The sequence below is a fragment of the Mesoplodon bidens genome, assembly GCF_964165515.1.
Source record: "Mesoplodon bidens genome assembly, chromosome: 1".
In the NCBI taxonomy this organism is placed as follows: domain Eukaryota; kingdom Metazoa; phylum Chordata; class Mammalia; order Artiodactyla; family Ziphiidae; genus Mesoplodon; species Mesoplodon bidens.
Window position 1 is genome coordinate 29,382,043 of NC_138176.1, and position 10,395 is coordinate 29,392,437.

At 42.3% G+C, this 10,395-nt stretch overlaps 1 protein-coding gene across 1 annotated transcript; it reads left to right on the plus strand.

Moving 5' to 3' along the window:
* The first annotated feature begins 915 nt into the window (after positions 1-915).
* Positions 916-7,940, plus strand: BLOC1S2 (biogenesis of lysosomal organelles complex 1 subunit 2). The gene is made up of 5 exons (XM_081249890.1): positions 916-1,024; positions 1,399-1,515; positions 5,240-5,359; positions 6,025-6,129; positions 7,455-7,940. Exons 1-5 carry the CDS (start codon positions 928-930, stop codon positions 7,484-7,486), a joined length of 471 nt encoding a protein of 156 aa, XP_081106016.1. The 5' UTR covers positions 916-927; the 3' UTR covers positions 7,487-7,940.
* The last annotated feature ends 2,455 nt before the right edge of the window (positions 7,941-10,395 follow it).

The following is a 10,395-nucleotide window of genomic DNA, read 5'->3' on the forward strand; positions in this document are numbered from 1 at the left end:
GTGAGAGGCCCGCGTACCGCAAAAACAACAACAACAACAACAAAAAAAAAAAACAGAAAGGCTGTTTCGGGACTTTCCTGGTGGCGCAGTGGTTAAGAATCCACCTGCCAATGCAGGGGACACGGGTTCGAGCCCTGGTCTGGAAGATCCCACATGCTACGGAGTAACTAAGCCAGTGCGCCACACTACCGGGCCTGTGCTCTGGAGCCTGAGAGCCACAACTACTGAGCCCGCGTGCCACAACTACTGAAGCCCGCAAGCCTAGAGCTCATGCTCCGCAAGAAGAGAAGCCACAGCAATGAGAAGCCCATGCACCATAATGATGAGTAGCCCCTGCTCGCCGCAACTAGAGAAGGCCCATGCGCAGCAACAAGGACCCAACACAGCCAAAAATAAATAAACAAAGAAAGGCTGTATCAACCCAAGAGACGTAGGTGCCAGACTGAAGCTTGGGAAAAAAGGTCCAATGAGCTGATATTAGTCTAGGACATAGGAAGAGAGAGTTTTTCGGCTCAGGGATAATGCCCGAAGGTTTCCCAGAGCCTAGATGAGACTATCTTCAAAAGCAAGGATTCCTTGAGCAGTCTTTCAGTGACTAATAGCAGCCGGGGTGAGGATTCTCTGGGGAGGGGCTAACTTGTCTCGGGTCATTTTAGTCAGCAGGCCGCACTGGGCTCGACCCATCCCAGAGAGGTCTTACTAGGCTAGTGATCCCGCCAGGGAGTGGCCGCAGAATTGAGCGCATCCTTTGTTCCAGACGTCGGACTCATGGCAGCTGATCGACTCACGAAGCTTATTTTAGCTTCAAATTCGGCTTGTTGCCTACGCTTGGCTATCACTCACTCCTTGCGGTATGGCTTAGCCCAGAAGCGCAGAAGCGCAGGGCAATGAACCCAGGGCGGGGTGGGCGGGGCACGCCCGGCGCGCATGCGCAGGCATCCCAGAACCAGAAGCAGCGCGGGGCTGGGCATGGCGGCGGCGGCCGAGGGTGTCCCAGAGACTCACCGCGAGGAGCCCGTTCGGGGTATGCGGAGTGGATGGGGACGAAATGTCCAGTGGGAGGCCTGGGGCTCTGGGTTACGGGTCCGAGGTGCCAGGGCTCACCTGGCGGGAGCGGGCAGGTCGGAGGGGCGCGCCTGTGTGTACGCGTGTTTGTCCTGTCAGGGCGACTGAGAAGGTTTGGCCGCGGGGTCGAGTGTGAGCTGAGGCCGGTGCAAGGGAGCAGAGTTGGCGTGTCAGGTGGGGCAGGGACGAAGTGAGGGACTCGAAATTACGGCACATGGAGAATGGAGCCGATTTGATGCAATGAGGACCGCTGGAGGGATGTAGGGAGAGGCTTCTCTGGCTGGATTAGGACCAGGGCAGCCCGGGGCACTTACTCATTCTCCTTTGATCCAGATGATGCCGCCGTGGAGACCGCTGAGGAAGCAAAAGAGCCCGCTGAGGCTGACATCACTGAACTCTGCCGGGACATGTTCTCCAAGATGGCAACTTACCTGACTGGGGAACTGACGGGTGAGGCGGGGCCCGGGTTGATTCCGCTAGTTCCGGGCACCACTCGCTGGAGCTGGGGTTTGGCCCTGGTAGGCCTGTGAGGTGCTTTAGCAGCGTCAGTCTGCGGCTCCCTCCCTAACCCCACACACCTCGAAACATGCCTGGTGGAAGTTTGGGGAGGTCAAGAATGAGTAGGAAAGAAGTCCATCCGTTCCCTGGAGAAATTCACGAATTACTTTCAGCAACACAGGATAAACAACGAGGTCCTACTGCACAGCACAGAGAACTATATTCAATAGCCTATGATAAACCATAATGGAAAAGAATGTAAAGAAAAAAGAATGTATATATACGTATAGCTGAATCACTTTGCTGTACAGCAGTAATTAACACAACATTGTAAATCAACTGTACTTGAATAAAAAAAAATTCGGTACAGAAACACATAAGAATACTTAATACAGCCCTGCAGGCCTCCTTAGTGTAGACTGAGGCTGAGAAAACAAAAAAGAATTCATCAAGAAGTGCTTCTTGGGCTTCCCTGGTGGCGCAGTGGTTGAGAGTCCGCCTGTCGATGCAGGGGACACGGGTTCGTGCCCCGGTCCGGGAGGATCCCACATGTCGCGGAGTGGCTGGGCCCGTGAGCCATGGCCGCTGAGCCTGCACGTCCGGAGCCTGTGCTCCACAACGGGAGAGGCCACAACAGTGAGAGGCCCGCATACCGCAAAAAAAAAAAAAAAAAAAAAAAAAAAAAAAGAAGTGCTTCTTTAGGGGAGGTGCATTTTGAACAGGGCTGTAAAGTGATTGATTGGCCAAAAAGTGGGAAATGACTGGTGAGTGAGGTGGTATAAGCAAGCAGTTTGTTGGCTAAGCAGGTGTATTTACGAGGTTAAAGGGAAATGGGGAGTGACCTGCAGATTTAGGGATCTATTAGGTTCGTCTCTCCCACCCTTTGGGACATGATTAATTTTTTGGTCCAGTGTGTATTTCCAGGTGAACACATGACCCATGTGTGGAGGAGGATCTAAAAAAATGAAGTCTGGTCCAGTGTGGCTTTTCATAAAGGCTGTTATGTTGTTTCACTTCCCCAGGAAGTTGCTGTGAGCTAAATTTATGAACCAGAATGTATGGGAAAATGCTTGGTGCAGAATAGGAGGGGTTGTGAGTCTCCAACAGCCTATTTATTTATTTGTTTGTTTATTTCTGAGCAAAAGAAACCAAGCAACAAAATCTAGATTTTTTTTTTGGCTTTTCTTTAAAAATTCCAAAGATTTGGCAGTAGTAGTCCCCCATTCTTGCAAGGCTCTAATTGGCTAGAGTTGGGCATTGTCTCCTTTAAATGGACCAGCGCTGTGCAGTTTGTCCCCAACTACTCCCTGTTTTCTCCCTTTTACTGAGACCTGGTGTCAGTTGCCACTTATTACCGTTCTTATATTGTTGTTTTTTTAGTAGTGGTACAGAAATGGTTTTCTGTACCAACGTCTATCAAGATTGGTAAAGTAAATGACAGACTAAGACTAAGAGGACCATAGGTTCCAAGAAGTGGGAGAGTGTATTTCTTTGTAGAAGTGAGTAAGGTTCCAAGAAGTGGGAGAGTGTATTTCTTTGTAGAAGTGAGTAATCTTGCGTTTAAAATGCAAACACCTGGCTTGCTTCACTCATTTACATAATATTGTTGGCTCCTGGGTATTTGAGTGTGTGACCCTTGTTTGAGAGAGACTAATTTGATAGCAGTGAGAGTATGGATATGCAGGAGACACAGAAGAGCAATATTTCAGATGAAAAGTAACCGTCTGACAGAGTGATGGTAAAAGGAATGGGGAGGGGAGCATGGATGCAAGAACATTATAGAAGTGGAATTTATAGGACTTGTTGAAGTGGGTGTTAAGGGATGGGAGCAGCTTAAGATGTGTCTGCAGTTTTAAGCCTGGGTGGTGTCCTCAGCCAAAATAGGCAGGTTGGAAAGAGGAACCATGTTTAGTGTGAAAATAATATTTTCAGTTTTGACTTGGCTGATTTTAGTTATTACTGGGACACTCAGGTGACTGTTATCAAGACATCCAGGTGACTTCAACATGTGAGTCCAGAGCTCAGAGAGTGATCAGAGCAGGAGCATAGCAGAGTGAGTTGAGGCTGTGCAGGATGAGACTGCCAGGGAAGACCATAGAGGTAGATAAGAGGACCTGCACTGAAATCTCAGGGAATGCCTGTATTGGGCAATTAATTTGTTTTTATTAACAGTACTTAAAGTACCTAGGTTTCCAAATGATTTATTACAAAATGAATTTTAAGTGGATTGTAATTTCCCTGTGATTGTCATTCTTACCTATACAGATACTTTTTTGAGTTTGAAAGGAAGCTAGCATAACCCTGGGAATGCCCATGGAAATGTGCCACCCATGTAAACATCAGCCATGTGTCACAGCTGAGGGAAAGTTGAGAACTGACAGTTAAGGGGGTTAGATGAGAAGAGATGTGGTATAGAAACTCAAAAAGAGCAGTGAGAAAATGCTGTAGCAGCCGAGGGAAATGAGTGTTTCATGAAGAGAGAGAGATCAGTAGTGTCAGATGTTATTGGAGAGGCCCAGGAGGATAATACCTGAGAAAAGGCCATGGCTTTGGTGGTTAGGAGAGCACTGATGACCTTGGAGCTTGTAATTGTTCTGGGTGGTGGGGACAGAGACCAGACTGGAAGGGTTTACACGAGTGAAGGGTGAGGAGGAGGAAGCAGTGAGTGTAAGCTACTCTTTCAGAAGGGTTAGCAGTGAAGCTCCTTTGCTTTACTGAGCAAATGATGTAGGTGTACAGTAGAGGGAGTGCTTTTGGGCTGGAGGAAACCGGAATATATTTCTAGATAGAGAGGAAGGTGCCGGGATGGAGAGAGAGTTTGGAAGGGCAAGGGAAAGGGGATACTGAAGAGAGGCCCTGAAGAGGTGGAAGGGTTGGGATCGGCGCACGGGAGGAGGAGCTGTCGTGGCGAGAACAGGAACGCTTCTGCCTCTCGAGAAGACACTGAGGTACAGAGAAGTTTGGAAGTGAGGCAGAAAGACTGAGGCAGTTTATGTAAGTGGGCTTGGCTTTTGGGAAAGTTGGAGTAAAGGCCATTTGCTTTGAGTAGGGATGGGGAAGGGAATTGAGGATGTGAGAAGGAGGCAAATGGTTTGGAAGTCAGTGGATAAAATGGAGTACAGATTCACAAGTAATAAATGAGTTACTAAGAAGTGTTGAGGGGGCTTCCCTGGTGGCGCAGTGGTTGAGAGTCCACCTGCCGATGCAGGGGACACGGGTTCGTGCCCCGGTCTGGGAAGATCCCACATGCTGCAGAGTGGCTGGCAGAAAAAAAAAAAAAAAAAAAGAAGTGTTGAGGTCCTAGTTGACTTTATATATATATTGATATATATATGTATTTATGCTGCAGTCTGGCAAATTACATGTTTTCATGTTGTAGAGGTACCAAGACTGTTTCACCTCCCTTTTCTTGGTACATGAGTTTATCATTTTCCTTTCTAACTAAGATCCTGAAGCTTCTGGATTTTATTTGGTTTCAATAGTTTGCTGATTGTTGCCTGAATTTCTACTTAGACATTTAGAGTACATAGGCTGAGTATAAATGTCACAGATCAAAAGTGGCCTGCTTCTTTGACAGTCCCTAGGTCCTGCCTTGAACTACCATTTGGTAGTTGATTCCGCATTCCAGTTATCTAAACAAATCTTAAAGGCATCACGTCTTCTGTTTGTTTTAAAGCCACCAGTGAAGACTATAAGCTTCTGGAAAATATGAATAAACTAACCAGCCTGAAGTATCTTGAAATGAAAGATATTGCTATAAACATTAGTAGAAACTTAAAGGACTTAAACCAGAAGTGTAAGTAATAATTTTTTACAATTAAATGTGTTTGTATTTAATGTTCTTTTGTGCTTGGGGCAGTGGAGAACATGGCCCCTGTCCTCAAGGAGCTCATTTTCTAAAAGTGAATTAGAAAATTAAGGTGAATTTCTTCCATTGTGAGGATTAGCATGCTTTGATGGTATGGTTATTTCTGCTTCTGAATCTTGATTTGATCCGTTTATTCCTGGAAAAACAGTGAATTAATTTAACAGTGAAACCTATAAAGGACTACTTTATAAACAGAAAACCAGAACATCTATAATTGGAAAATGCTACTTTAGACTGGTAGAATATATTTTCCCATTGACTTATATTTGTGTTCCCTGTCTTTAGGGCTCTCCTTCTTGGTCTGGGAGTACCCAAGAAACCAAATCAGTAACGGAAAGATTGCTTGAGGAGCAAGGAATTTAAGAGAGGAAAACCAGTAGATGCGAGAGACTTAACTTTGTTTAGGTCACCGCCATACCTGATCAGCTAGCTACTGTCTTCTAAGGCATCTGCCTGCTAGTGATCAGAATCATGTCACTCCACCCACTCTGTCTTAGGCAGAGCTGGAGAGACACTAGCATGCTTACCTTCCACTTTTTTCTGCACTCCTTGTTGGTGTTGTATAAACCTGGGGTCTGTCTTTGTTTTTAAAGATGCTGGACTACAGCCTTATCTGGATCAGATCAATGTAATTGAGGAGCAAGTAGCAGCTCTTGAGCAGGCAGCCTACAAGTTGGACGCGTATTCAAAAAAACTGGGTAACCATTTTTATTTCTCTTTTGGTTTGATGAGTACCCTCCTGCCAGTATGACCTCATATAATAAGATGGTTAACATTTATGGTGTGCCTACAGTGATCTATTTTAATCTTCACAGAACCTCTTGAAAGTAACTTTTTATTAGTGACAATAATAAAATAACATTTCCTGAGCACTTAGTGATATATCAGGCACTGTTCTTAATATTTTATGTCTATTATGTTTTTTTTCCTTCAGTCTCTGAGGTAAGTCATAATTTTTATCCCCATTCTATTGAAGAGGAAACTGTGGTTGAAGGGGTTATAACTTGCTTAAGGACACAAAGCTAGTATATAGAAGAGCTATATTTCAAACTAGGTCTGATTGATTACAAAGCTCAAGCTCTTCATTGTGGTTCAGCAGGCTGAAGCATCTTTAATAATGTAGATACATGTCTTAGAAAACAGTAGTCAATCAAGCCTTTCTTGAAGGGTTACTTTTCCTTTAAGGAGGAAACTCGTACTAGTACTGATGCCTTGCTAATTGACTCTGGCTCTTATATCCATGATTAAAAATAATGCAGTTGTTTTTAGCCTAGATATAATTTACAGATTATTTTATTTTTATCATTGACAGTTGTTGACTACTTCAAAAGATTGGTTTGTAGCAGACTGAGACATGCGTGGTAGTTAGCAGTTTCATTGTCCACAATTAAATTTACTAAATGGTGACTGTGAACTTTAGAAGGCATTGTGCCAGATGCTTTCAAGGTTTTAAAGAAAAAGGGAATCCATACATTGAGGTTTATGTGATGGTCTTTTAAATTTCTGTATCTTTCAAAATTGTTTTCCTAGAGTGAGGGGTAGGGATAAGAAAATAAAAGGTGAAACGTACTTCTTCAAAGTCCCAGTCTGGCTCTCAGAGGGTGCCTGGGACAGAGCCTGGAGAGGCAATTTCCTGTGCTTTGTAAGGCTCCTGGTGGCTCAAGTGCCAGTAGGTCTGCTTAACCCTGGTGGAGCATCTGATCAGGTACTGTTGATAGGGTTAGAACTTAGAGAACTCACGTTAGGTTCTCAGTTCTGTATGTGTATATTTGACTCCTTAAGTTGTGCACATTGATTATATTTGGACAGATATCCAAATATCTGTCCTTAGCTAATATGATAGTTGCCATTTATGGTATGCCTATAATTTGGATACAGTTTGGACAGCTAAGAGGACTGAAGTTAATAGATATTTTTTAATGTAATAGACGTTTTTGAATTTACCTAGAAAGGCTAACTGAAAAGTATCTTTGTAAGAGCCAATTTTAAAAGGTATAACTTCTTCTCCCTCTCCCCCCTGCAGAAGCCAAATACAAGAAGCTGGAGAAGCGATGATAACTTATTCCTGTGGGACAAAGTCTTTTTTAATGTGGAAAGAATGTTTATAAGACCTGAATCTTGAGGCTGATGAATTGTCAAAACTCCTCAAAAGGCAACTATGCTGGTCGTCCCAGAAACTTTGCAACATTGGAGTAAACTGAAGGACTGTGGCTACTCCTGGAATAACTTCTTCTGAGGCAGAATCCCTCAAAAACTCACCCTTATAACTCCTTACCTTTTACTTGAATGCTTCATCATCCATTCAGGACAGAGACTCTCTCAAATTTTGCATAAACCTGGACTTGCCAGTAGAATCAAATGAGTGGGCCTGTTTTCCCTGGTAGCAGTTGATTACTACATTATTTTCTTAAATGGCTGGTTTTTGAGTTACTGTGTAAATGGTTGTTTTTTTCTATTAAGGATGTAATGTATTGCTAACAAGATTCTAAATTAAAAAAGGAAAACAAAACAGTCTTCTTCTTGACAGTTTGTCACCTTGTGAATGTCAGTAATTTACTTTTCCATAACATTGCAAATAACAGAAAATCTTAAAACAATTTTAGGCCAAGTCTTCTAGACTGAACAGAAACAGTGAAAGGAGTGTTGTTGCGATAGTTTGGTGTATGTGATGGGCCCCTCCTATCTGTTCTCTGTATGAGTCAGATGGCTGGGGATGGATATCACCTTGGCATGTGCTCCCTTGTGGAAATAGAAGGACAGGATGTGTACGTGTTTGTACGTGTTAGGTGGGGAGGTGGGGCTGCGACTCGGGCTGCTACTCATTAAATAAAGCATTTTTATGAAATATCTTCCTACTTGTGTCTGCAGGGTCAGGGGGGGCTCCCAGGGACCTGTTTTCCTTTCAGACGAAAGACATCAGTGGATGGAGGATAGTGACTGACCAGTCTAGTTTGGAAGACAGTCAACCATATCCAGAGTTGGGTGTTAGTGGTTAGGAAGGTGCCTGAGATCCCCAATTCCATCTCCAAAAGAGTTCTTAATTCTGTTTTTGTCATGTCCCACCATTTAAGTTCTCGTCCACCATCATTTATCCCCTTCTTCTCTAGACTATTGCTGTGGTCTTATCTTACATATCCCTCCAACCTGCAGTCCAGGCTGCTGGCAGACCAATCTTTCTAAAATGTAAACTGGCCACATTTCTCCTGCTTAGATTTCTTTCATGACTTCTCCTGGCCTCTTTGAAAAAGCCAGACTTTTTTAACTTAGAAACCAAACTTTTAGTAAATATTTCATATTACTTTTGTGTTTCTGAGGGTGAACTAGTCTAATGTAATTCTCTTTGGCTCTTTATTAAACTTTCTATAACTTTTTCATACAAGATTTGAAGCATTTAGCCAGATACACATCCTGACACAAACTAGCATTTTGAAATTGATATACATATATGGAGTGGACAACATCCCCAATTATATTTATGATACAGGGTTCTCCCAAGATAGAGCTGAAAATACCACAGTTTTAATCTTTCATTCTATTAATGAGTATATTACGTTTATTGATTTGTGTGTGTTGAATCATCTTTGCATCCCAGGGATAAATCCCAATTGATCATGGCATATAAGTCTTTTAATGTGCTGTTGAATTTGGTTTGCTAGTATCTTGTTGAGAATTTTTACATCTATATTCATCAGGGATATTGGCCTGTAGTTTTCTTTTCATGTAGTATCCTTATCTGGCTTTGGTATCAGGGTAATGCTCACCTCATAAGATGAGTTTGGGAGTGTTCCCTCTTCAATTTTTTTGGAAGAGTTTGAGAAAGATCAGCATTAATTCTTTTTTTTTTGGCATTAATTCTTTACGTGTTTGTTAGAATTCACCAGTGAAACCATTTGATCCTGGGCTTTTCTTTGTTGGGAGGTTTTGATTACTGATTCAAAATCGTTACATATTATTGACTTGTTCAGATTTTTTCTTCATGACTCAATCTTGGTAGGTTATATGTTTCTAGGAATGTATCCATTTCTTCTAGGTTGTCCAATTTGTTGGCAGATAATTGCTTACATAGTCTTTGTATTTCTGTAGTCTTCTCTTTCATTCATAACTTTATTTATTTGAGTCCTAATTTCTTTTTGTCTTGGTTAGTCCAGCTAGAGTTTTGTCAATTTTATCTTTTCCAAACCAACTCTTAGTTTCATTATTCTCCATTTCTCTATTGCATTTATTTCTGCTCTAATTTTCATTATTTCCTGCCTTCTGCTAACCTTGGGCTTAGTTTGTTCTTTTTCTAGTTCCTTGAGGTGTAATGTTAGTTCCCTGAGGTTTATTTGAGGTATTTTTTCTTGATATAGGCATTTACAGCTGTAAACTTCCCTCTTAGAACTGCTTTTGCTATATCCATAAGTTTTGGTATGTTGTGTTTCCATTTTCATCTGTTTCATTTGATTTTCCTTTTGATCTGTTTTTGTCCATTTGTTGTTCAAGAGTGTGTTATTTAATTTCTATGTTTTTGTGAATTTCCAGTTTTTCTCCTATTACTGGATTCTAGTTTCATGCCATTGTGCTTAGAAAAGATACTTGATATAATTTCTATCTTCTTGAATTTATTCAGACTTGTAGCCTAATACATGATCTATCTTGGAGAATGCTCCATGTGCGCTTGGGAAGAATGTGTTTTCTAAAGCCAGATTTCCTAGCGTGCATACAAGGCCCCTATTTTATTCCTTTTTTCAATTTCATTCCCTGTTACTCTGACACTTAACACTGTATTGAGCTATCTTGAGCTACCTTAAATTCGAATGGATGAGTTTTTTTCCCATAAACTTTCTACTTTACCACAGACTTCGATTTGCTGGAAAGTTGCAAAGATAACACTGAATTCCATATACCTCAATTTAGAAAAAAGATAACACAGAATTCTATGGATGAGTTTTCATATCTTAACTGAGGCTTCGTCTTCCTGAAAT